Consider the following 25,201-nt stretch of genomic DNA (forward strand, 5'->3'; position numbering starts at 1 on the left):
ATGTGTGATTGATTACTCCGTACCAGACCTCCAACACTGCTGCGGTCCGTTGAACCAAGGACTGGAACAACTACCCTACACCTTGAACCGAATGCGGGCTCGTCAGTTTGCGATGAACATCGAGCCGCCGCAAGAGCCCCCGGGGCCACTCATTTGGCGGGGTTCAATGCATGCAGACATTGCTTCTTCCGGATGCCACTGACTTATTACGTGTGCGTGATGATCGTAGGTATGATATTGCGATGCTGAAGCAATAGCTCTATCCCGGAGATTTTTATGAAGAATTCAGGCCGCCTGATTTTTCTGAGATCCGCTCTAATAAAATCGATGAGTTCCACGTCCTGAAGACCTCGAACTGCCCCTTGAAGTAGGACATCTGAGTCTGAATATGGAGTTCTTACGTACAAGCACGTTCATTGCTTTTGCAAAATATAGTGAGGCTGCTTCGCAGCTAAGATGCAGAGTGGTTTCAGCTTGTGTGGACCCTCGCAAGCATGAGCGTCACTCGGTCACATGATATGTCTCACATTAGAGTTCAAGCTAGCACGGCGATAGCAAAGCAAAGAGGAGACACCGTCTTCATCATGACTTCCACCATGAAACCCCATAAGTACTCTCGTCCTGGGCGTCATCGGGTGCATCGTCCCGCCGTCCTCCCCATCTCCACAGTATTACCCCAGACTGTCGACTGCGAGTGACCACACATTGTAGCTGAGGGTCTCGAGACGCAGGTTGGGACCTGGCTCAGGTCGCTGATTCGCAGCTTCTGCGAGTCGCACTCCCTACCCTGCTGCTGGCGGTCCGGATTGGGCGCGGCCGCTCTTTGCATCCCTCCCCAAGACGCAGTCCCCCCTCGACGCTGCGATGACTGACGAGGAGTCCCCGGCTGCAGCCAAGCGCCGCATGCGCCGCATCCCGGATGACCAGAGGAAGAGAAACGCCCAGAGTTGCGATCGTTGTCGCAAGGTTTGACTTCTCGCCATGCGCTGGAGCTTGTGTCGCGTGGCTAACGCAGATCTAGAGGAGATGTAAATGCGTCCCTGCGCCCGACGGCAACGGCTGCTTGAGCTGCCAAGAGCATGCAGTCCCCTGCACTTTTACTGCGCCTAGGCGCAAGCGATTCTACGGCAGTGTCGATGAGCTCAGCGACAGGTACCGCTGCTTGGAAGCCATCGTCAAGGGAGCCTTTCCCAACGACAACACTGGCACGGCGGCAGAGCTTCATCAGCTAGGGCAGAAGCTTGGTATCAAGATGCCTGACATTGCTGACGCAGCGCGACCGAAGATCAAAATCGAGGAGCTAGTCAGGCAGCCTGGAGCAGGCTCGACGTACTCCAATGCTGGTGGCACCCCGGGGACATACTCTGTTGCCTCGGCAGCACCCTCGGCAGCTTCTGTCACCAGCGAGACACCCAACCCCCTCAACAGATCGAGCAGTGAAGAGCCTAACATCTTCTTGATGCATGATCTCGGCGGAAACGAGCACTACGTTGGACCGTCCGGTACACTGAACTTCTTGAGCCGCATACGGATGCTGGTCAATGAGGAGCCAAGTCAACAGACCAGAGTCCCAGTCATGTCCGCCGAAGGTTCGCAAGCAGGACGCCCCGGATCCAGCTACGCTCGCCAGCCTGCGAACATGATTCCGGGTGTCAACAGAACTAACGACGACGATGACCAAAATGGTGGCGGGAGCGTGGGCAAAGGCAGCCCCCGGATTTCCGTTGACAACCTGCCTCTGGACGGACCGTCGCCGGGCTCCATCACAGCAATCGCAAGGGACTTTACTCGCCTGCCGCCCACCGAAATGGAGGAGATCCTGAAGCAGTTCCCACCGGATGACAAGCTCGAGGCTCTCATTGCATCGTATTTCAGGGTCGTGCACAATGACTTTCCTCTCTTCCACCGCGCTACATTCCAAGACGAGTTTGAGATTTTCGTGATTCAAGCTCGGCGCGACGCGCAGACAGTCACAGGAAAGACACGTCACGGGCCCCTCCCTGATTGGGGGTGGATTGGTTGTCTTCATATGATGATCGTCTTTGGCTCAATATCGGATCCGGGTATCCCCGACATTGACCACACGACTCTTCGCCGGCGCTCCGTCACAGTTGCCCGAGCGCTGTTGCCGCAATTCATTTCCAGGTGCACGTTGACAAACGTGCGCGTCCTGTTACTTCTATCACTGTTCTTGCACAACTATAATGAGAGGAATGCTGCTTGGAACCTGGTCGGCGCAGCAACCCGGATAGCCTTTGCGCTGGGACTGCACCGGTCTGACATGAATTCCTCTTTCCGGCCCTTGGAGCGGGAAATTCGAAAATGGGTCTTTGGTACACTCTACACGTTCGAGCAGTTCCTCGCTTCCAGTCTTGGTCGCCCGGGTGGTCTGCAGGAGCTCGATGTAGAGATTGTGCCTCCACGCGAGGGCTTCCTGGAGGGCAGTGGAGGCACGGACGCCAGGCTAGCGGCCCTCTCCCTCAAACTCCAGGCGATCCTCGCAAAGACCAGGTTAGTCGACGCCAATAGGCGCAAGGCTGAGCTTGCGACACCATACGTCCCCTCATCGAGTGTTGACCAGGTGCTCGGATCCTTGGATGAATGGATGTCCAAGGTCAGCCAGCTCAGCGAGTTCCGACTGCCTTGGATCAAGTCGAATACTCTGGATTATCCGGATTCGGCAGACTCGGTGGACATTGAGCAACTGGCGACCTCGCTGCAGGTGAAGGCCAAACCTCACCTGCGAGCCGTTCTCTTGTTACATATCCAGTTTCATTTCGTCGTTCTTGCTGCGACTCGAGCCTTGTTGTTACGGGATATCACGCTTCTCCGAAAGGGAAAGCCAGTTCCCAATGCTCAGGCAGATGGCCTCTCGAAATACTCGGATCGAGCAGTACGGAGTGCGTGCCAACTCGTCTACATTGTCATTTTACTCGATGCCTTTGATATCCTCAACGGACTGTCTGGCTTGGATGTGTACTACGCGTACCACGCGTCCATGATCATCATCCTTCGTCTGCTCCGCAGTGTCAGTGACTCGACGCCTGTGGGCAGCCCGCAGACTGATGCCCAAGTGGCCGAGCAGCACATTTGCTTCTCGCTCCGAGCGATCATCGACCGAATCCAGGCGGTTATGGACCGCACTCCAAAAGCTGGCGCCATGAAGCGGTTTGCCAAGGTCGTGCAGGCGTTCACGGCACGGCTCTCGTGTTCGACACCTGCATCGCTCTTGGGCGGCGGTACGACAGAACTCATTGGGGAGCCGATCGTTCCGCTGCAGCAGCACGCGCAGCACCACCAGCAGCAGCCACCACCTCAGTACCAACAGCAAATGGGCGGCATTCCTCAACCGCAGTACGCCTATGGCAACATTGGAGGTGGGATCGAAAATATGATGCCAGAGCAGGCACAATTTGGGCAGATGCCACCATACGAAGATACGAACATGGACGGAGGTTTCTTGGGACTGTTTCCATCGTCTACTTTTGGAGCAACGGACACCGATCAAGGCCCCGTGACTCAGATACCCCCGAATAGCATGGCGCCACAAAGCTGGCTGGATATGGAATTGCTGCTTGGCGGATATGGCGTACAGAGTTAACCCATGGCGGGCTTGGAAAGCACCGTCTCATCGAGAATGAATTTCAGCGCTGTGGGAGATCATGGGGCTGGCAAGGAAATGGGCGCGACCATTGATCGGCTCAAGCATTGGGACAAAATGACTGCATATACGGGGGAGGACACATGTATACAAGCACACGCATATTGAGATGACGAGCACCAGGCACATTTTGCACACGATATCTGAGCAATGTATCAGATTTTTGAGGCTGGTGCTCTGGTATTGACTTTAGTCTACCGCTCGTGGATCTGCAGCCTCGTTTATGAACATCAAACCGCCCTCGGAGGCCCCGAACTCGAAGCCATTTATGGTCATCAGAGCTTGTTAGTGTTTGTAGTGACTTATAGACGATAGTGCTAACAGCCGCTGTCGGCGGGGTCAAGGTGGGATGTGATGGTGGGGTCAAATTGTTGACTCAAACCTGGCCCTGACTTTGGCATTGCAAAGGCACGAGACGTTCTTTTGAGATCTTCACCCCCTCTCCTTCTTCCTTCTTTTCACACGCTGTAGTTGTGCTCTGGAACCAGAGTCGGTCCTTCATTCGCCATGGCTACTCTCACTGCCGAGGCGCGCCTCGCCCTGATCCGCGAGAACCTCGCCGAGCTGCTCAACCCCGAAATCATCGAGAAGATCCTCACGGAGGGCGGCAATCCCAAAATCTACTGGGGTATGTCTCTTTGCAATACTGTACAGAGGATCAAGGACAAAGGCTGACTGTATACTAGGCACCGCGACAACGGGTCGGCCACATGCTGGATACATGGTCCCCGCCATCAAGATTGCCCAACTTCTCGCCGCTGGGTGCGAGGTCACGGTCCTCCTCGCCGACATTCACGGTTTCCTCGACAACCTCAAAGCTCCCATTGAGCTCGTCGAGTCGCGCGCGCAATTCTACCGGTTCTGCATCACAGCCCTGCTCAAGGCCATGGGCGTGTCGGTGGACAAGCTCAGGTTCGTGCTGGGGTCGAGCTACCAGAAGAGCCCGGAGTACGTCATGGACCTGTACAAGATCAGCTCGTTGATCAGCGAGAACGACGCCAAGAGGGCCGGTGCCGAAATTGTCAAGCAGAGCGACAACGCGCCGCTGTCGGGACTGCTGTACCCGGCGCTGCAGGTGCTGGACGAGCAGTACCTCGACGTGGACGCGCAGTTTGGCGGCATGGACCAGAGGAAGCTGTTTGTCGCCGCGACCGAGTGGCTGCCCAAGCTCGGCTACAAGCAGCGCGCGCATCTGATCAACCCCATGGTGCCCGGTTTGCAGGGCAGCAAGATGAGCTCCAGCGACGAGAACAGTAAGATTGACCTTCTCGACTCGGCCGAGATTGTCACCAAGAAGGTCAAGAAGGCGGTGGCGGCGCCCAAGGAGGTCGAGGGCAACGGCGTGCTGGCACTGATCGAGTATGTCATCCTGCCGGCGGCCGAGCTGCGGGGCGGCAAGAGGCAGGTGGTGATCGACCGGTCGCGAGATGGGTTGGAGCCCTTGACGTACACCAACATTAAGGATATTCAGGATGACTACGCCAAGGATATTGTAGGTGACACCCTATGCGGTGTAGCATGGACAAGTGTGGGCTAACAGGAAGCAGTTGACCCCCCAGCTCATCAAGCCCGTTGTCACCAACGGCCTCATTGAGATTATGACGTCCATCCAGGCGGACTACCAAGCTTCCAAGGAGTGGCAGGAGATCACGCTCAAGGCCTACCCGCCTCCCGTGGCGCCGCCCAAGAAGGAGAAGAAGAAGAAGGACAGGGGATCGATGCACCCTCGCAAGCAGCCCGAGGCGGCTGCCGATGCGCCTGAGGAATCACGGAAAGATGGCGAGACAGAGATACCTGTGCGATGACGCGAAGATGAAATGTAGATAGGCGGAACAAATAAAGCATATTCAAATAGTCCAGGCTTGTGAGGAGATGTTGCTTCAGGTTGGTGGTGCAGCCTGGCTGGCCGGAGCATTTGCTACTGCCGAGGACTCCTAGGCCAGTCGCGAATGTGACGGAACGAAGCAGCGACAACCCAGACTGTGGACCAGAACCTCCGCGCCTCAAGTCGCCTCACAACTCACAGCAAGCCAGCCATGCAGGCGATCAACGGGGTGGCGCGTGTGGCCGTTGGACAATTCTGTAAGGCAAGGCAAGGCAAGGTGCCATGATATTATGGATATCACGCTTGTTATGACGTACGTGCCCCTTGTCGCTGGTATAAGTTGATGCGCAACCCCAACGGCGCGCGCGAGGAGAATGTCGTGAAGCAAAGACCTCGACTCACCCTCTTCGGATAGCCCAATACCTTTCTCTCTTGGACGAATCCCAGGCTCCATCTGCAGGACAAGCAAGCCACGTTGTTATTAGGTTGCACAAGCCCGCGCGCGCACTATGGGCCGCCGATCACCCTGCGACAAAGTCTACATCATCATGTGTACGTCGCCCGACGGACCCCTGACCACCAGCGTTCTCTCCGTCTTCGCCGCGCTCCAGGACGCGAATGAGGAGTGTCTCCGTCAAGCCCGCGCCGCCGGCGTCGAGTTGACGAGGGAGTCGAGCACGTCGGGGCCGGAGACGGACACAATTGGCCCCGTGGAGCCGGTGAGATGGGATACGCTGGACGGGGTGAGCTGCTGGGTGGAGGCGTTTGATGTGATACCGCAGCGCATACAGCCATCCGTGCTACAATAGACATTTTTGTTCTTATGACGTAACGACAGAGCAATACGGAGACGGCCCGCGTGGGGAGGATGCTAGCCAGGGTCATGGTTTACAGAGGCTGGGTATCTCACCCCATAGTAGCGAGAATCCGCTACACAAAAGAAGAAAGAAACTGTCTATTTGGTCTACACATCTATTCTATCATGTAACACCCCAGCGCGCGCGAGATCTATAGCTTCGCCTTGGGGGTCTTCATCATCGTCTCGGCGACGATCCTCCTCTGGATCTTGCCCGTGGCTGTTTTGGGCATGACCTCTGTAAAATACACATTCTTCGGGATCTTGAACTTGGCCACCTTTTCAGCCACCCATCCCTTGAGTGTCGCGGCATCCAGCTGCTTGCCAGACTTGAGCACCACGGCCACGCCAATGTCCTGGCCGTAGACCTCGTCCGGGATGGCAAAGGAGACGGCCTCCGCGACCTGGGGATGGCGTGTGAGGACATTGTCCAGCTCAATCGGGGAGATCTTCTCGCCTCCCTTGTTGATGAGCTCCTTGATGCGGCCGGTGATAATGACGTAGCCGTCTTCGTCCAGCTTGCCCTGATCACCCGTCCGGAAGAAGCCTTCCGTCGTGTATGAGGACGCATTCGCGCTCGGGCTGTTCAGATAGCCCTTTGTAACGTTTTCACCCCTCACACAGATCTCGCCCTCCTTGCCTTGCGCGAGCTCTTCACCTTGTCCATCGAGGATCTTCACCTCGACGCCCTGGCCAATGCCCACAGAGCCGGGCTTGCGCTTGGCAGGAGGGAGCGGGTTGGACGTCATCTGGTGAGCTGCCTCGGTCATGGCATACGCCTCCAGCACGGGTGCATTGTACGTCTTCTCGAGCTGGTGGAATACCGTGGGCGACAACGGGCTGGAGCAAGAGCGAATGAAACGGATCTGGGGCCTGGGCTCCGGCGGTGGGTTGCGAAGCAGGATCTGGTGGATGGTGGGCACCGCCGTGTACCAGTTAGCCTTGTGTGTGGTAAAGTCCCTCCAGAAGTCGGTTGCCGAGAACTTGGCCGGCACAACCATGGAGCCGCCAGTGTGCAGAGGCGCCAGCAGCGCAGCGAGTAGGCCGTGGACGTGGAACAGGGGCATGACTAGCATGGTCCTATCCCTGGGCGTGAGCTGGTACGTGTCTCTGATGTTGCCCATTGTCCTGGTCAGGTTCCTATGCGTCAGGGGCACAACCTTGGGACGCGACGTGGTGCCGCTGGTGTGGAGGATGAGCGCAACGTCGTCCGGCTGTGCTCTCAGGACCCTTTCCCTTTTCCCCTCGAGCTTCCCCTTGTGCTTCACGTCGAGGACGACTTCCCCTCGCTTGCCATCCCAGTAGCATTCGGCGACGGCGGAACCGAATTTCTGGGCTGCCCTCACGCTGGCTGCCTGGGCGCTCCACGCGCCCTGCGGAACAAGCACGAGGTCGGACTGCACATCGTCAATGTAGAATTCGAACTCGTCTTGCTTGTAGGCTGGGTTGAGCGGCGCGGCGATACCACGCTGCCAGCTAGCGGCCAGGAACGCGACGATAAACTCCCACGAGTTGGGCAGGGCAATGGACACGGGTGATGCCGTCGTGATGCCCAGAGAGGCGAGCTGTTGCTGGAACCTGGACACTTGGCTGGCCAGGGACGAGTAGGTGACCGTCAAGGCGTGCGGACGGGAGGGGATGATGACAGCGGTCGCAGAAGGGTCGCCCTTGATGGCTGTCTGGAGTGTCGCCATGGCGGCTGCCAATGCGGATGCGCAATTTGAGTGTGTTGGGGGAGGTGATGTGATGTGAGGTGGTGATAAGGTCCATGAAATGAAGTCTGGCGCGTCACTTTAGCGGCCGTGTCCGATCCCGGAACCTGAGATTGAGCCTGAACCCCCCTGGAGTCCTAAAGTGGACAGTGGAGGGCCGCTGGCGCCGTGTCGAACGTGGGGCATCTGACAATTGAGACACTGACGATGATAAAGTTGCCGTAGTTTACGTAGCACCTACGGACCGTGCATTCGCGCTTGTCGATCGAGTCAAAATACTGTCGTAGATGACTTAAAAATGTGAAAGATGCTACTGAAGTGATATCGAGTTCTGCGCCGGTAAAATACAAGAGTCCAGCTGGAGCTCTGGACCTTACTTGACTTGGATGCCAGAGCAATGCTCAATGCAGCCTTTCAAGGAGACCACATTCATCAACAAGACTATTAAACCCAGAACTTCTCGCAAGTAACCAAAGAGGCAGTGCTTCGGGCCAAAGCACCCCGGTTCCAGCCTCGAGATCCGCCTGTTCGGGAGGCGGCTATGGAGGCCGCGTCTTCCTCCAGCTTCCCCTCCACATTCATCTCCAACCCCAACCCAACGTTACCCAACCCAATCCGAGAGTCCCACCACGCCCATCCCTCTGTCGCTCTGCACACGTGGCAGTCGAGACTCGAACTCCCCAGACTCCTCCCAGCGCTACCGACACCACCGACACCACCGCGTACGAAAGACGCCTCCAGTCAGCTTTGCATGCCGCAGTCCTAGCGAACATGGCCGACGTCGATGTCGCGCCCACCTTTGGCGCCGAACTCAAGGATGGCTTCAAGCCCGCCAATGCGTGGGCTGGTCACGGCATCGCCTGGCTCGAGGACATTCAGCAGTTCTACCGCGAGCGTTCCGCCATCGAGAAGGAGTACAGCGGGAAATTGTCCGCGCTGGCCAAAAAGTACTTTGACCGCAAGAACAAGAAGTCGAGCCAGCTCAGCGTGGGCGACACACCAGCCATGACCCCCGGCTCGCTGGAAAGCGCGAGTCTGACGACGTGGTCCACACAACTGAACACGCTCGAGTCACGGGCGGCTGAGCACGACAAATTTGGGAACAACCTCCTGTCGCAAGTAGCCGAGCCCCTCAAGTACTACGCCACACGCTTCGACGAGCTGCGGAAACGACACGCCGAGTACGCCGACAAGCTGGAGAAGGAGCGCGACCACTCCTACGCCGAGCTCCGCAAGACCAAGGCAAAGTACGACGCCGTGTGCCAGGAGGTCGAGGCTCGCCGTAAGAAGTCCGAGTCGCACTTTGACAAGGCCAAGGCGCAGAACGCCTACCAGCAGCAGGTCATCGAAATGAACAATGCCAAGAACTCGTACTTGATTGCCATCAACGTCACCAACCGGCTCAAGGAGAGATACTACCACGAATACGTGCCCGAGGTTATGGACAGCTTGCAGGACCTCAACGAGTTCCGTGTCGTGAAGCTCAATGGGATTTGGGGCGTGGCCACAGCCCTGGAGAGCGCGATGATGAAGTCGAGCCATGACATGATGGAACGTCTCGGCGCGGAGATCAAGCGCAACGCGCCGCATCTCGACTCCATGATGTACATGCGCCACAACATTGGTGGCTTCAGCGAACCCGCCGACAAGACATTCGAGCCCAGCCCCGTGTGGCACGACGAGCCGACCATGGTCGTGGACGAGATGGCCACCGTCTACCTGCGCAATCTGCTTTCGAAATCGAAATCGCAACTGGGCGAGCTGAAGCGCGACGTGGATAAGAAACGCAGAAACGTGGACGAGGTCAAGCGGTTGAAACAGCGCGTCCGCGACGGGACAGAGAAGAAGGATGAGGTCGAGGTCGTGCGCTCCTTGTTCGCTCTCCAAGAGGCGCTGCACGCCGTGGACCGCGATCGGCTGACAGCCGAGGTAGAGACGTTCACCATCACCAGCGCTGTGGGCGACGTCACGCTCGGCGCAAAGAACCACAACTTCAAGTCGCAGACCTTCAAGATCCCCACCAACTGCGACCTCTGCGGGGAGCGCATCTGGGGCCTCAGCGCCAAGGGGTTCGACTGCCGCGACTGCGGGTACACGTGCCACTCGAAATGCGAGATGAAAGTGCCCGCCGACTGTCCGGGCGAGCAGAGCAAGGACGAGAGGAAGAAACTCAAGGCGCAACGGCAGAGCGCGGCCAACACGATGCTCAAGCCGAGCGCCAGCACCGGGTCGACAACCAACGTCAGCGAGGGGCCCGAGCTGAGCCGGTCCAACACCATGAACTCGCTCAGCTCACGGGCTGCCTCCCACCACGGACAACTGAGTCCCACAGAAGAGGTGCCCCCGGAGCAGCCACGACCGAGCATGAGCAGCGCGACCAGCGGAGGCGCCAAGAGGAATCGCATCGTTGCGCCTCCCCCGGCCGCCTATGTCACCGACGGAGGCGGTCTTAACGGGAACGGCTCCAGCGAGAAGAAGGGCAAGATGCTGTATGGGTTCGATGCTAGCGGGGATGGCGAGCTGAGTGTCAGTGAAGGCAGCTCGGTGACCTTGGTGGACGAAGACGGTACGTTTCCTTTTTTCCCCCCTTGTGACTAACCCCCCTGTTGTTGACCGTGTCGGCTAACAACCTCCGCAGATGGCTCCGGCTGGGTCAAAGTCCGGTGCAACGGCAAAGAAGGGCTGGTGCCGGCCTCGTACGCCGACTTTACAACTGCACTACCGCCCACACCATCCATCACAACGACGCCGGCTCGACCAGCGAGCACATACTCTACATCCACGACGACCTCGTCCGTTGGTCCGGCCAAGAAGAAGCAAGGACCGGCCGTGGCACCCAGACGCGGCGCTAAGAAGCTACGCTATGTGGAGGCTTTGTACGAGTACACGGCCACCGGCGAGGGGGAGCACAGCATGGTCGAGGGCGAGAAGTTTGTCCTCATAAAGGAGGACCCCGGGGACGGATGGGTCGAGGTCGAAAAGGCCGGTGTGACGGCCAGCGTGCCGGCGAGCTATGTGCAGGTTGTCTGAGTCTACAACTTTCTCATGCATAGTGATGGGCATCGGAAGCGAAGCACGCGCGGTGGCATTCTGGGTTCATGGGACGGTGCATATCTGTAGGCATGACATGGTGTTAAAGCAAAAAGAGCGTGCGCGCGCCTGGCTGTGTTGGCTATCACAAACAAATCTCAAATCATCAATTCAAACTTTCATGCCCTGTGCAAGAGGACCATGTTGGGAGCGAATATGGCGACTCGAGCCGCCAGCAAGTTGAGATTATCATGGGCGTTTCTCACTTTCCCTGTCCGTTCTATAGTAATACAAATGTCGTTTGTTCATCATACACCCTGTCTGTCCGCTGTCCCGCAAATCAAAAGCCACGGTTCCCAGATCGCAATCCGTTGAAACACCAGTACACTCAGGGTCCTGCCCTACCCCGGAAACGCCATTGTAGAGTTGAGGTATATGCTCTCCTGCCGAAACCTGGAAAAGCTGAAGATAAAAAAACACAAAAACGCCGAGCTGATAGATCTATAAGGGGCGTGAGGTGTCCGTCGTCGTTATGGAGAGGCGATGTTGGCGGTAAGGAGATTCGTAAGGAAAAAGGAGAAGGGAGGCGGACTACTCGTCCACGATCTTATCCTCCACAGGATCGCAAAAGTGGAAATAGCGGGCGCGTCCTATAACATTTGCGCCGTCGGCGCGCTGAGACTGGTGCTCATGCCACTACGCAGAGCCTGCTGCAGCTCAGCGATCTGAGCCATGAGCGACAAGCTGTCCGAGTTGCGCTGCTCGAGCTCGCGATCTTTGTCCTCAAGGTCGCGGTCCCGTTGCTCCATCTTGGCCTCCAGTTCCGCGACGCGTTCGCACAGCCGCTTATTCTCGTGACGGAGCCCAGCCATCTCGTCGCCGGCGCTGATATCACTCGACCGTCTTTTTCGTTTCGATCCGGATCTCTCGCTCTCGTTGTCGACGTCGGCTGCGGGAGGCGTGGGTATCTCGGCTGGCGGTGTCGCCTGTCCCGTGCCGTCAGTATGCACGCGTCGCAGGTGCTCGTTGAGGTTCTCCTGTCGCGAGAAGCCCTTGCCAGTGTGCCTCTTGCAGTTCAGGTGAGGGCAGTTGAACGTCTGTCGCGGCCCGCCATGTTTGCCGTGCACCTCGCGCTCGTGACGCAGTAAACCACCCGAGTACGTGAAGCCGGGTAAGGCTTCGCAGCCGGCAGCCTTGCATCGGTACGGCCGTTCGTGCTTGTCCATGTGTTTGCTGTAATGCTTAGCGGTGCTCCAAGAGACTAGAACAAGGAGTTACTTACTTCCACTCGCACTTGCGGCTGAACGATCGAACATCATCCTCGCAGTCCTTTCTCGGGCAGTGGTATTTGCCATCATCACCCTTGCGCACATCGCGCGCGGGCTTGATCTTGTTGGCCACACGCCGTCCGCGTGGCTCTACACTAGAGTCCTCCTCAGCCTCTGGTGTCGGCTCCGCTGTGTCGACAACATCGTCTGGCGCGGGCGCGGTTGTTTGCAACGGCGATGAGAAGTCTGCGGGCAATTCGACTATGGTTGGCGAATGTCTCTCCTCTATGATGATATGCTCCTCTGCTACAGGCATCTGTTGGTCGCCCATCGCCAAATGCTCATCTCGCACCTGTATGTGGTCGTTCATCAGGTCAACCTCATCCCCCATGACGTCGCGCTCCTCCGAGAGCATGCCCGGTTCGGTTGTGTAGTGACTCAAGTGATCCATGTCATTGTCGGTGAAATGCTGGTCGTCGCGTCCGCCGTCGAGATCGCTATATGCCGAGTCGTTGAGAAAGGCGCGCGGCTCGTAGGCGACACTCATCGTGGGCGAGCGCGGCCCAGGCGCCACGGATGACGAGTTCGGATGCGAGGCTAGACGTGAAGATGGTTGCTGGTGTCGAGGGACCGGGGCAGCTGAGGGTGCCGAGTCGCACGAGGTGGTACAAAACCTGTGCGAGGCGATGGTTTGAAAAGTCTTTGAACGGCGAGGTGTGCTTTCGAGTAACTGTTCCGAAGATGTCGGTTCCCGCAAACGCGCGCAGGTGATAGCCTGGAAAATCACGGTCTGGAGGGTCGGGATGGAGGATGGGTGATGCCGGCGCCGAACAGATCAACTCGGTGCTTAGTCAGTTGGGGTCACGTGAGTGGGTGTCGGGTTGGCGTTCATCAGTGAGTCTCGAGTCGTGAGGTGACAACATTGATTAATTCCTGAGCCCATGTTTATAATCACATCAGCAACTTCCTGGGTGCTCTAGGCACCAAGCTGCCCGGTGACTCGAGCGCGAGGACAAGGCGCGTCGTGCGGCGAGCAGAGTCTCGCCTTCGTGACTCATCGCCCACGAAGCCGTGAGCATGATACGTCTAGCCTACCATGAAAGTGCGCATGTGCTCCCATGATATAAGTACGCAAGGCAGCATCGACGACGGCGGCTATACACCAGGCACGGACTCACGTGGTCTGTCACGACATGCAGGTCGTTACATTGAACGCGGCTGTGTCGGGAGATTCGATATCTCCAAGACGCTGTAGCAGAGTGAGACGAGGTTTGCGTGGGAGCATGTTATTTACCAAGCGCCCATGGCGAGATCATAAGATCCATGATCGATGCGCGCATATGGTATGTTTTGTGCAGTTTTCATTCTTTGTGCCCCAAGGGAATCTGGAGCTTTGTTTTAGTTCCTGCATAAGGCAGCTTTTAGGGTATAAAATCGTCCAAGGGTCTGGGCCCTCATTGTCGTGAAGTTGTGAACACCTCCATGCTGTCGCAGCTAGCCTAACGTTCCATGTAAGGTACAAATCAATGGGCACAATATGTGAATGATGGACTGCTCAAGGTTTGCAGGTCGTCGCTCTGAGCTGGGATCCTCGGAGTCTCAGACCATGCCATCAAAGCTTGATGACTGTATGCAAACGGAATTTGCATCGAAGCTATGTTAAATATCTGTGGTAGAATGACACGAAAGCAGCATACCACACTTGAACAACAAACTAGATCGCCAGCAATTAAAAAACATCATACAATAGGGAACTCGACCGCGACAATTCCAACGCAAGCTCATGGCACCATGCCTAATTGATCCGTAGCTGGCCGCGCTCGGCTCGCTCGTGGACTTCGGCTGAAGCTCCCCAACAACCCACCAATGTACAAGTACCTCATCCCCGAAAGCGCTCCCCCACGTAAAATATTTGACTGCCTTTTCCTTTCACTGACTTTTTCCCTCTTCAACATCTTTTATTCATTCGCTGCTGCGTTTGCTCTTCTCGCCCCATCTCGACAAGTCTCTCCCTTTGTCCTTTGTTCTCTGCCTCCATATCAATTCGCTCCGATTCACACCGGTTCATTAGGCCAGAAAAGCTTGTCGCACGCGCTTCCATTGCTTCCAAGCTCAGTATGGCCTACGCACCGGACAAGCCGGCGGGTGTTGACTCGGGAGCGGACAATGTCACCGCGTATCCCCTAGATGCGGAACGTGCTCATCAGGCCGTCGAGGACTATGATGTTGCGACGGTCGAGCGCGTGTATCGCAAGCTGGACCTGCGCATCATCCCCGCCTTCTGGATCCTATACTTTCTCTGCTCGGCCATTCGCTCCAACATTGGCATTGCGCAAACCATGAACCAGGATGCTGGGCATGACCTCATGACGGTGCTCAACCTCACGCCTCGCGATACGTCGCTCGCCCTGGCATTGTTCTACGTGGCCTATGTCATCTTCGACTTTCCCTCCAACTTGGTCATGAGCAAATTGAGCCCCCGAGTCTGGATGGCGAGAATCGTCTTTGCGACTGGTGTTGTGGGAGCTTGCTTTGCCGCGGTCCAGGATGCATGGAGCGTCAAGCTTCTGCGATTCCTGCTCGGCGTGGTCATTGCCGGTATGTGGCCGGGTATGTCGTACTACCTCACCCTCTTCTATCCGCCGTCGCGCACTGGAAAGAGGATCGGCATGTACTTCACTGCCGCTCAGGTCTCTGCGGCCGTGGTTGGCCTCGTCTCTGCTGGCTTCCAGCTCATGGATGGCCTGGGTGGTCTCGTCGGCTTCCGCTGGATGTTCCTCATCTACGGTCTCGTGGCCGTCGTCTTGAGCTTCATTCTACTCTGGTGGCTGCCCGAACGCCCCCTTCAGCCGGGTCAGGTCCGTGAGCGCAAAGGACTGTGGAGATTTCTTCCACCCTCGCCCGAAGCCTTGACAGGCCAGGATGCTGTCGTCCACTACCAAGACCTCAAGCGTGTCTACCACGCCCGTCCCTGGGGCGTCAAGGACCTCGGTCGCACGCTCCTCGACTGGCGTCTCTGGCCTCTGACGCTGATGTACTTCGGCGTCGTCGGTGTCGGCATTGGCACACAGCTCTATGGCTCGGTCATCATTCGCTCGATCCAGCCTACTGCCAGTGGCATCGAAATCAGCCTACTTTTCGCTCCGATCTGGATCATGGATCTCATCGCCATTCTCATCTTCATGCCCATATCGGATCGCTTTCATCGTTATCGCGCCTTCATTTTCTCTGGTGCCGTCTGCGTGCAGATCACTGGTCTACTGGTTGTCACCTTTGCTACAAACAACGGCTGGGCCCGCTATGGTGGTTTGTTGATGGTCGGGTTCGGCCTTGGCCCCACAGTCCCGAATTGCATGGCCTGGACGAACGAGATCTTCCAGCGTCGCCACGGCGAGGTCGGCGTTGCCACTGCCTCTGCCCTGATATCTGGCCTCGGCAATCTGGGCAGTGTGACAAGTACCTACGCTCTCTACACGGGCTGGCCGGAGGACGCTGCTCCTGGACCCCATCAGTACCGGCGCAGCAACTTGACAATGATTGGCATTCTGGTTTTGAGCATTGTCAGCTCTTTTGCCATGATGATTCTCCTCAGGATCTTTGGCAACGAGCCAAGCACCAAGCTCCACGACGACGAGATCAACAGCGACCTGGAGGATGGCGCGGCGCGCAGAGAGAACCAGCAGCGCGGTTTTGGGCTCTCGAAGTAATAGCGCTTTGTTCTCCGACCCTTTCATCTTTCTTTAAGGATACTACTTTTAATCTTTCTATAACAGCACTTGGAGTGCACGATTGGCGTTTTTTTTTTTGGATATGGAAAAGCTCACTGTCGTCTTGACGAGTCGAACCGACCTGTTGACAATGCTTCTGCGCTATCAATAAGGGGTTTGCTCGTCCACGAGTGGCACATCAACGATTTTACGACACACATGATACCCCCCACAGAGTTTTTATTCGCTGTCAGACGGAAGGATATCCGACAGCGACAGTGCTTCTACGCCATCGCTGGGACGGCGTGTTTGGACCGAGCGCCTAGTTATGCCGACGACAATGCTGTTGCGCTATCGTCGGTTCCTGTGGCCTCGTGGGAGTTTTGGATTTATGAGTCCGCGGACTCACGAGGAGGAGAAATATTGTAGGAATATAATGTTTCCAACTCCGTCATGCTTTATTTGTGCCCTATCAGACTCACCTCTTGGGGGTTTGTGATACGTCCTTACTGTCCATGTTCCTCACTTACTAATTATCCTGATGTCGCGCCTTGGGCTACTTGCTCTACTAACCCATATTTGAATAAATTTAAGTTCTTACTAAAGCACGGCGAGTCTAGTCTTCGAGCGTCGCCAGTTTAGGAACATCATTGTCTCGTGTACAGCGCCAAGGGGCAGAATAGTCCTATTGATCTCATTGAAGGCAGACACAGCTCGGGGCATGCAGGAAACCAGTTCGTGATCGTGGCTGTTACAGAAGTGACCGAATTCAAGTGGCCGTCAATATGGCCTCCCATGGTCATCACAACGACCCACAGCACTGCTACGAATTCCCGGTCGAGCTGTACTTGTACGTACGCATCCTGCGAAGATAAAGAACCCCTTTACGACGCTTTGTCAATAAAACTCCAATTCGGCTACGCGGCACACTGTTCGTCTCAATAGCCCCGCATCACTTCAACTTCCTAATCCTATGCCCCAGATGTGTGGGGGAAACCCACCATATAGCCGACTCGGACTCGATTTCAACGTACATGTAGACTGCCCGCATGTGCGCTTGCTTCAGAGTTTCTACCGCCCAGCTCTCTGTATGTTTGTTCAAAAGTAGTTGGCCTGAGGATCTGAAGATTAGGACTTTTGAACATCACTAACCTCTGCTATGGGATCTTCACTTCGAGGCTCAGCGGTCAGGGCACTTCGATCACTGCCGTCTGTCGCTCACAGCACCCAATATACGACGAGGTCATCGATCATCTCTTACCGATTATCAGCTCAGAAAGCACTCCAGAATGGTGCACTCAAGCACATTCGCCTGTCAAGCACCTCAACCTCTGAGCTCCCCTTGGACGGGATAACCGTTGTCTCGCTTGAGCAAGCCATTGCCGCCCCCTTCTGCACTCGCCAACTCGCCGAGCTCGGCGCGCGGGTCATCAAGATTGAGCGTCCTGGCGAGGGGGACTTTGCACGAGCGTATGACACCCGTGTTGAAGGGCAGTCATCGCACTTTGTCTGGACAAACCGATCAAAAGAGTCTTTGGCGCTGAATGTCAAGGATCCGAAAGATTTCAAGGTTTTAAAAGCCTTGTTAGCCAAAGCCGATGTTCTGGTTCAGAACCTGGCGCCCGGCGCCTCAGACAGGCTGGGTTTAGGATGGGACAGATTGAAGGAGGAAAATGACAAGATCATCGTGTGCGACATCTCGGGGTATGGAAGCTACGGTCCCTACACCCACAAGAAAGCATACGACTTGCTTGTGCAGAGCGAAGCTGGCCTACTCTCTGTCACAGGCACGCCCACAACACCCACCAAAGTGGGCATTTCCGTGGCAGACATTGCCGCGGGTACTGCAGCTTTCCAGAATATCCTCGCCGCGCTGCTGAAGCGTGGCAAGACCGGCAAGGGCTCCAGAATCGACATCAGTATGCTCGAGAGCATGGCTGAGTGGATGAGTTTCCCCATGTACTACGCGTATGAGGGGCAGGAAGCGCCCAAGAGGGCCGGTGCGGAACATGCGACAGTATATCCGTACGGGCCCTTTGAGACAGGTGGTGGAGGATCGGTGATGCTCGGCATCCAGAATGAAAGGGAGTGGGCAAAGTTATGTGAAATTGTGCTGGGGGGTGCCAGTCTCGCAACGGATAAGCGCTTCAAGAACAACAGCCTACGATCGCAGAACCGAGAGGAGCTCAAGGCGATCATTGTGGACCGATTTTCCATGATGAGCGCGGAAGAGGTGCTCGTCAAGCTAGACGAGGCGACCGTGGCGAACGCCAAAGTGAACGATATGAAGGGCCTATGGGACCATCCGCAGTTGAAGGCCCGTGGGCGTTGGACAGAGGTTGATACCCCCGCAGGACGGGTACCAGCACTTCTGCCGGCGGGAGTGGCAACCGCCGCGGATGCCAGGGTTGGGCCCGTTCCGAAGGTCGGCGAGCATAATGCAAAGATCCTCGAGGAATTGGGCATGAATAAGGAATAGTTACACAGCCCGACCTGATAAGAAGTGGACTTGGAACAGAATACGGATGCGTGCGTGCGGCGTGCGGCGTGCCAGCCGCGGCTCAGTGGACCCTTATCTGCCATCTCAAACAAGTGTGCCCCCCCCCCCCGATAAGGACATGTCATTGAGCGATTTATTGCTGTACCGAGTTTCTGCCAGATGGAGCCACGTGTGATCGCGCCGTCTCACAGCCCGAGACTCTAATTCGCACACGAGGCGACGCTAAGCATCAGGAGTGGTGGAATTGCATTTTCTGTATCTTGCATTCCTGACCTAAAATATATCTGCATAATACTGTAGTCAGCATGTGATACCCGATGGCTGTGTCTTAAAATCTTCACTTGCCTGTTTGCTTCTAGTGCAGCCCACTGCTTGGCGAGTCAAACTGAATCCACTTGGTCGTTCACCGCCCAGCACGAACTCGCAATGTCTCGACTCTCGACCCCGTTCTGCTCCATGATATCCACTTCCTAGACAATCCAGGGTCTCAGATCCAATAATGCCCTCAGGGTCCAACCGGGGGCCGAAAATTCAACAAGCCTTGAGCAATGAGGGTCCCTGTCGATCAACCCCTTTCTGCCCGCCTGTCCAATGGTAATTCGCCTCCCGCGAGATTTGTTGAGAGTCATTGATATCGTCGTCTTTTCTCGGAACGTTTTTCTTCTTCTTCGTTCCTTCTTCCTCCCATCACTCCGCAGAGCCATTGCCCACCATGATCACCACTGTCACCACCCGCACGCAGACTGAGGCGCCTACCAAGAGGTAATACCGGCTCCGTCAGGTCTTGTTCACAACAGTCCATGTGCTAACGTACAGCAGCCTGACCGCCGACCGCGTCTATCCCGACATCAACACGCTTCGCAAGGCCATTCCCAAGAAGTGCTTTGAGTCGTCGGCGCTCATCTCGCTCTCCTACCTGCTTCGAGATGTGGTCATGATTTCGGCCCTCGGCTGGGCAGCCATCACTTACATCCCCGCCATCCCCGACTTCACCCTGCGCACCGCCGCCTGGATCATCTATGGATTCGTACAGGGTCTGGTCTGCACTGGCCTCTGGATTCTGGGTCACGAAGGTGGACACGGCTCGTTCTCGCAGAACAAGCTGCTTAACGACGTGGTTGGCTTCTTCTGCCACTCGGCCCTGATGGTGCCCTATTTCTCGTGGAAATTCTCCCACCACCGCCACCACATGTACACTGGCCACATGGAGAAGGACATGGTCTTTGTGCCCCGCACAAAGGAGGAATACAAGCAGAAGAAGGAGGCCACTCACTCCAGCCTTGAGTACCTGGAGGACACCCCCATCTACCAGTTCGCCACCCTGGTCTTCCACCAGCTCTTTGGCTGGATGGGCTATCTCATCTTCAACATCTCCGCCGGCAAGAACTCGACGCAGAGCAATGGCGTCAGCAAGAGCCACTTTGACCCCTCTTCGATTGTGTTCCGTCGCAGCGAGGCTCCCTTCATTCTGCTCTCCGACATTGGTCTCATGACCACTGCTTCCGCACTCTACTACCTCTCGACATACGTTGGCACCAGCACCGTCCTCCTGGCGTACTTGCAGCCATATGTCTGGGTGCACCACTGGCTGGTGGCCATCACCTATCTACACCACACCCACGTCGATGTCCCCCACTTTGACGCCGAGAACTGGACCTTTGTCAAGGGCGCCAGTGCCACTGTTGATCGCGAGTTTGGCTGGGTCGGCAAGCACCTTTTCCACGGTATCATTGAGTTCCACGTGGTTCACCACCTTTTCCCGTAAGTCTCGCTGCTGTATTCATTCTCAGTGCCCCGCTAACATTCGCACAGTCGCATCCCCTTCTACTACGCTGAGGAGGCCACCGAGGCCATCAAGCCCATCCTTGGCGACCTGTACCACCGCGATGACCGCTCATTCCTTGGTCAGCTTTGGTCGTGCTTCACGACCCTTCACTGCGTCGACTACGATGAGAGCAAGTACGGTCGTGGCGCCATGAAGTGGGTCACCAAGAAGACCGAGTAAGCATGATGATTGTCTGGCGAAAATCACGGCGTGCATAGACAACGGCGTTTCCTGAAATTTGCGCAAACGGGATAGATTTCAATAGACATAGACAACAGATAGAATGGTCGTCTGAGCACAGTCGTGTCAGACGAGCCCAGCATCTTCGGTACTATTAACAAGTTCATTCAAACCCAAGTTAAATGGTCGAACATTGACATATTTTGCTGCCATTTTTTCAAACTGAGCCAGACGATCAATGATGATCCGACAAACTTTGAGTGAAGCTGGGTGTGTACCGCGTTGCTGAGGAGCGCATGTATGTCTTGCAGCTCGACGAATCAACTTACACGCTTCCAGCTCTTCAGCTCGGGACTCATCAGAAGGACTAAACCAAGTAGGATCCCCCGCATGGGGTAACAGGAGCAAAGTCGGCAATCTCGGCGTGTGCAGTTATGCGAGTTTGATCGCTGTGCGGAGGCATCGGCATCGTTTCCTAGATGCCATGACTGCTGCTGCGTGACAGCGTGGGGCTCTCGGGCTCTCGGGGCTTTCGCGCTGCGCTGGCTGTGCTGGCAAGTCATAAGGAGCCTCACGAGACTCCAAGAATTTCTAGGCACGCATAATGGCACCTCAGGCCAAGTTTCTATTCTTATGTGGTGAATGAACCTTGTCGCGCAGCCTAGTGTTGCCGTCAGCCTCTTAGTTCTGGCCAAAGACAACGCCTAGAGTGACGGGAAGTGCTCGAAGGATTTGGGTCTGGAAGTATTAAAGATTAAAGAGGCGTTTGTCTTGTAAATGAACAACTAGACTGAGCACGAGGCGAAAGATTGCGCTCGTGAAGAGATGAGGACGGTATGTGAGTGAGGAGGAGAAAGTCTGATGGAAGAAAGCCCACTTCCGCGGTCTTCAGGGCCGCCTGTCTGTCACATATAATATAGCGCTCAGGCCCAGTCGCCACCTTGCCCAAGATATATCAACGGCGTCTCAGCAGCGCATGTTTCGAAATGACCTTGGCCCTATGTACAAAGTAAGGCGTTTTGAACTTGAAGATAGAACAGCGGAGTAGGGTAGGTAAGATCACTCGGGAAACAGCCATGCAACCAGCAAGAACAGACTTGAGCTTAGTGTTTTTCACGCTCGAATTCCAGTGTAAGATTGAATTACTGCCAAGTTTGAAACATTCGGTGAAATCGAGCTGAACGTGGTACGTACCGCCTTTCAATGGCGCTTTCATGCGACTTCCCGTGTGGGTGCGATGCCCAAAGCTCTGATGCGCGGGTGACCACACACTTGTGAGCTCCATCTCCTCAGCTAAAAGGCAGCTTCCCCACAGCCCGCCTTCAGTCTGTCGCCATGACACCTTGAAACATCATTGACTGGCTCTCTGCATGGACTTGATCATACGATCATGTGTCGGTCAGACGCGTCGTCTCCAGTGTCTCCATCTTTTGAGATTAGATCTTGTTCTTAATTGTCGCAAATGATCTTATCAATCAGTACTTAAACCCTCCAGTCCGACCTCGGCGTTGCTACTGCCATCCCAAAGCAGCGCGATCGTCAACGTCTCCCAGCAGCAACGCGTGCTTATCGCGATCGGCGCGGTGCTTATCTCACCATCGCATAGCTCTCTTGTTCTCGTAATACATCCATTGCGATGGCTCGTTTTTTCGAGCTGGATGTTGGAGACGCAGAACACGAGCAGCCCTCGCTGGTCGAGCAGCGGCTTTGTACGAAGCTTGACGACGTCACCATGCGAAGCGACGCCAAAGCCACCGACGAGCAGCCACGAACGCGCAATATTGTAACAGAAGCCTTCCAATGTTACCCGTGAGTAGACATTGACTACGAGTTGCCATGATCTAAATGCTGATTTCGAAGGATCGTGCATGCTATTGTATCAAATATTGACCTGAATACACTCGACTCGCTCGCTCGCTCCTCGTTCTGCATCCATGCTTCTCTCCTCCAGTCTCGCCGTGTCCTTATCTCCTCGACATTGCGCTGTGTTCACGAGGCCGCTCCCATCGATGCGTCGGAAACATTGCGCTACCGCGCTCGCGCGGGCAACTGGTTCTACATGGAAGATGGGCGGTCCTACAATGGCAAATCGGGTCATTGCGCCCGAGATCTCGTCGGCCAGTGCAGGAGGTGCGAGACGGTGATTTGCAGGAACTGTGCGATCAAGCCGCCAGCGCCAGTCACCCTGAAAGAGAGGCACAGAAGGCTGTGTACGTCTTGCACGAAAGCACCACTTGCAATTCTAGCGAAGCCACCATTGGATCCTCACCTTTCATTCTCATCAGAGTATATACAAAGAACGCTTTGCAAGTGCGATAGCGAGGGGGTTTGGCTCTGCCAGCCTTGTGGGAGGAGCATCAGGACAGCGGACGGCGAATACCAGCGGTACGCAAGACGCCAATCAAGCATACTAGGAAGGCGGCTAACTGGCATAGCATCTGGCGCTGGAGGAGCCATTATGGCGAAGTGCTCGGCGGACTCGGTACAGGGATCGGAGATGGTGATCGCGGTGTCATCTGCGGTCGCGAAGGGGATTGTCTAGCGGCCAAAGAGCACGAGACCCAAGTTGACTGCGATGCGGCGGACGCCAAAGACTACCCCGTGTCGCCGGTATGGGCTGAACCTTCTCCGCCCACAACCCCTGAACCAACACACTTACCTAGCCCCCTGGAGACATTGCAACAAGAGGAGAGGAGAACGCCAAGTCCCCAAGTGAGATGCGGATATGAGCGACATGAAGTGGAAGGCATCGGCGGTGTTGTCAAAAAGACACTCGTGAAAATGGTCAGAGTCGGGGCCTGTGTCCCTGAGTGGGAAGATGAACGAGGTCTGAACGGAAAGCCCCTGAGCCGCGAGATCAGGGGCGACTTGCGAAGTTGGTGTGGCTGGTGCTGGCGCGTCGTACCTGGCAAGAACGACAAATGAGGGCATGAATCAAATATACATGTTATGTAATGTGGTAATGAAAATCAAGAATGCATCCATGATATACAGGGTAATGCCCAGAGCCTTGTATGCCGTTCGCCGTCAGATGATACAACACGCCTTCATACAACATTTTCGCCCAAAAAAAGGTGATGGTACAGCACGCTTCTCATCCAACTCCTTAGATCTCGCCCCGATACATCATCTCCGTCCGCATTTTCCGCTCGGCCTTGGCCTTGAGCTTTGCGGGACCGTACCTCGCGATGCGTCTCTCCTCCTTGGCCTTGAGCCACTCCAGGTGGCCCTTTGGCGGGGGCGCGACGGTTCGCACAATGATCGTGGAGCAGTCAAACTTCCTTGCCAAGGCCGTGACGGTCCATGTCAACGGGTCCTCTGCTCGCAATTTCCTCATCTCCTCCATGTGTGCGGGTGTGAGGTGATACCGCGCCTTCTTGCCCTCGTTCTTGTTCATCAGCGGAGGCAATTTCTCCGTGGTCTGTCCGCCCAGTCCGACAAGTCCTTGCGCGCTACCCTTCATGGCGCGCATGCGTGTGATGGCCTGTCGACGCGGGTCTTCCGGTGGGAGGAAGATGAATGGCGTGTGGAAAGGCGAGGCTTCGGAGCTAGGGGGGTTGTAGATAATGTGGTCGCCTTGTGACGCGTTGCCATCCCGTGATGGAAGGAAGGAGTCGTGAGGGGCGATTTTGAGGGATCGTTTCGTTCGGGCGGTGGTCTTGTGAGAGCGGGTCGTTATTAAGGGGATAGAGACGGGTGTTCTTTTGAGGAGCAGCTCAGCGGCTGGACGAGCGAGCGCGCGCATGTCCATCTTGGCGAAGTGATTGTAAGGAGAGTGTAGATCAATTAAGCATGACACGGTCGCTAGGGCAGAATGGAGTGGACGATAATGCAAACCGGGTCGTGTGCCGCTCGACAGCTGGGTAGCAGCATGAGGTTCAGAAGATTCTGAGGAAAAAAATCGATTACCTAAGATTGGGATGCCAGTCGCCTGATCACGTGATGTGATCCGCGCTCCAGCTGCAGCTTGTTAGCACCCAATGGGCCTTTATCAGGGACCAATGACGTAGTTCGAGGTCAAGGTGACAAGTAGACGATCGAGAGGTTAAGTTGATGCATAATTATAATAAATGCGTTTGTTTGTCTAGGAACTCGCGGCAAACACCTGGCGGCATTGTTGCAAGAACCTAATACTACCTCCAGAACAGTGGAATCAAAGCACGCAGATGCCGAGGATGTTGAATGAAGCATGGTCAACGTGAGCCGGCAAGCTTCGGGTATTTTGGGAAATGCATCGCAAGGTGATCATCTCCGTCAAATATTGAAATACGGGTGCAATGATATCACCGTGCTTCGGCGGTTGTGGATGCGCGTGATGTAGCTGCAGTGCATGATGTGGCGCGCCTGGAAATCGAGGGGCTTCCGGTCGTCACGGAGCAGTTACCTGTCTATTGGCTTCCAAAAGGGTCGATAATGGGTGCTTATAGCTAAAAATCTGTACTCTATCCAAGAAGTTGATCGTGGGAGAGGGGAGGCTGTCACGGTGGATGTGCCGGCTTTTGCATGAGGTTTATGCACCACCAAGTCAGCTGCATCATGTGAACAGTGAAAAAGATGAAGAAGATCCTCATCTCCTCCTTCCTATCCCTGGCCGCGCATTGTTCACTCCATCCCTCCCTCCTCATCTCAATTTCCCC

General features: G+C 55.7%; 11 protein-coding genes across 11 annotated transcripts; 8 read left to right on the top strand and 3 right to left on the bottom strand.

Annotated features, from left to right (window-relative positions):
* The first annotated feature begins 781 nt into the window (after nt 1-781).
* Nucleotides 782-3,706, top strand: F5Z01DRAFT_554656 (fungal-specific transcription factor domain-containing protein). Its single transcript, XM_046260657.1, has 2 exons — nt 782-966; nt 1,022-3,706. The coding sequence occupies exons 1-2, from the start codon at nt 865-867 to the stop codon at nt 3,599-3,601; spliced, it is 2,682 nt and encodes an 893-aa protein (XP_046119654.1). The 5' UTR covers nt 782-864; the 3' UTR covers nt 3,602-3,706.
* Nucleotides 3,707-3,979: 273 nt separating this feature from the next.
* On the top strand, nt 3,980-5,680 carry F5Z01DRAFT_555205 (uncharacterized protein). The gene is made up of 3 exons (XM_046260659.1): nt 3,980-4,289; nt 4,348-5,153; nt 5,209-5,680. The coding sequence occupies exons 1-3, from the start codon at nt 4,169-4,171 to the stop codon at nt 5,464-5,466; spliced, it is 1,185 nt and encodes a 394-aa protein (XP_046119655.1). The 5' UTR covers nt 3,980-4,168; the 3' UTR covers nt 5,467-5,680.
* Nucleotides 5,526-6,438, top strand: F5Z01DRAFT_735665 (uncharacterized protein). The gene is made up of 2 exons (XM_046266774.1): nt 5,526-5,799; nt 5,902-6,438. Exon 2 carries the CDS (start codon nt 5,996-5,998, stop codon nt 6,293-6,295), a length of 300 nt encoding a protein of 99 aa, XP_046119656.1. The 5' UTR covers nt 5,526-5,799; nt 5,902-5,995; the 3' UTR covers nt 6,296-6,438.
* Nucleotides 6,439-8,195, bottom strand: F5Z01DRAFT_652019 (uncharacterized protein). The gene has a single exon (XM_046263255.1). It carries the CDS (start codon nt 8,034-8,036, stop codon nt 6,495-6,497), a length of 1,542 nt encoding a protein of 513 aa, XP_046119657.1. The 5' UTR covers nt 8,037-8,195; the 3' UTR covers nt 6,439-6,494.
* Nucleotides 8,196-8,431: 236 nt separating this feature from the next.
* Nucleotides 8,432-11,185, top strand: F5Z01DRAFT_554661 (uncharacterized protein). The gene is made up of 2 exons (XM_046260658.1): nt 8,432-10,620; nt 10,693-11,185. The coding sequence occupies exons 1-2, from the start codon at nt 8,826-8,828 to the stop codon at nt 11,082-11,084; spliced, it is 2,187 nt and encodes a 728-aa protein (XP_046119658.1). The 5' UTR covers nt 8,432-8,825; the 3' UTR covers nt 11,085-11,185.
* A 549-nt stretch (nt 11,186-11,734) lies between these two features.
* Nucleotides 11,735-12,899, bottom strand: F5Z01DRAFT_619783 (uncharacterized protein; the record flags this gene model as incomplete). Its single annotated transcript, XM_046261109.1, has 3 exons — nt 11,735-12,317; nt 12,367-12,635; nt 12,705-12,899. 3 exons carry the CDS (start codon nt 12,897-12,899, stop codon nt 11,735-11,737), a joined length of 1,047 nt encoding a protein of 348 aa, XP_046119659.1.
* A 1,570-nt stretch (nt 12,900-14,469) lies between these two features.
* Nucleotides 14,470-16,059, top strand: F5Z01DRAFT_619841 (high-affinity nicotinic acid plasma membrane permease; the record flags this gene model as incomplete). Its single annotated transcript, XM_046261114.1, has 1 exon — nt 14,470-16,059. One exon carries the CDS (start codon nt 14,470-14,472, stop codon nt 16,057-16,059), a length of 1,590 nt encoding a protein of 529 aa, XP_046119660.1.
* Nucleotides 16,060-17,108: 1,049 nt separating this feature from the next.
* Nucleotides 17,109-18,538, top strand: F5Z01DRAFT_680721 (CoA-transferase family III domain-containing protein; the record flags this gene model as incomplete). Its single annotated transcript, XM_046265619.1, has 2 exons — nt 17,109-17,147; nt 17,363-18,538. The coding sequence occupies 2 exons, from the start codon at nt 17,109-17,111 to the stop codon at nt 18,536-18,538; spliced, it is 1,215 nt and encodes a 404-aa protein (XP_046119661.1).
* Nucleotides 18,539-18,813: 275 nt separating this feature from the next.
* On the top strand, nt 18,814-20,763 carry F5Z01DRAFT_652025 (fatty acid desaturase-domain-containing protein). Its single transcript, XM_046263256.1, has 3 exons — nt 18,814-19,321; nt 19,379-20,320; nt 20,372-20,763. The coding sequence occupies exons 1-3, from the start codon at nt 19,272-19,274 to the stop codon at nt 20,562-20,564; spliced, it is 1,185 nt and encodes a 394-aa protein (XP_046119662.1). The 5' UTR covers nt 18,814-19,271; the 3' UTR covers nt 20,565-20,763.
* A 1,262-nt stretch (nt 20,764-22,025) lies between these two features.
* Nucleotides 22,026-23,580, top strand: F5Z01DRAFT_556175 (uncharacterized protein). Its single transcript, XM_046260662.1, has 3 exons — nt 22,026-22,373; nt 22,425-22,949; nt 23,000-23,580. The coding sequence occupies exons 1-3, from the start codon at nt 22,201-22,203 to the stop codon at nt 23,487-23,489; spliced, it is 1,188 nt and encodes a 395-aa protein (XP_046119663.1). The 5' UTR covers nt 22,026-22,200; the 3' UTR covers nt 23,490-23,580.
* A 90-nt stretch (nt 23,581-23,670) lies between these two features.
* Nucleotides 23,671-24,315, bottom strand: F5Z01DRAFT_635356 (mitochondrial ribosomal protein subunit L20-domain-containing protein; the record flags this gene model as incomplete). The annotated part of the gene is made up of 1 exon (XM_046262143.1): nt 23,671-24,315. The coding sequence occupies one exon, from the start codon at nt 24,313-24,315 to the stop codon at nt 23,671-23,673; it is 645 nt and encodes a 214-aa protein (XP_046119664.1).
* Between the last annotated feature and the right edge of the window lie 886 nt (nt 24,316-25,201).

This window comes from Emericellopsis atlantica (genome assembly GCF_019669845.1).
Source record: "Emericellopsis atlantica unplaced genomic scaffold F5Z01scaffold_9, whole genome shotgun sequence".
Classification (NCBI taxonomy): Eukaryota; Fungi; Ascomycota; class Sordariomycetes; order Hypocreales; family Bionectriaceae; genus Emericellopsis; species Emericellopsis atlantica.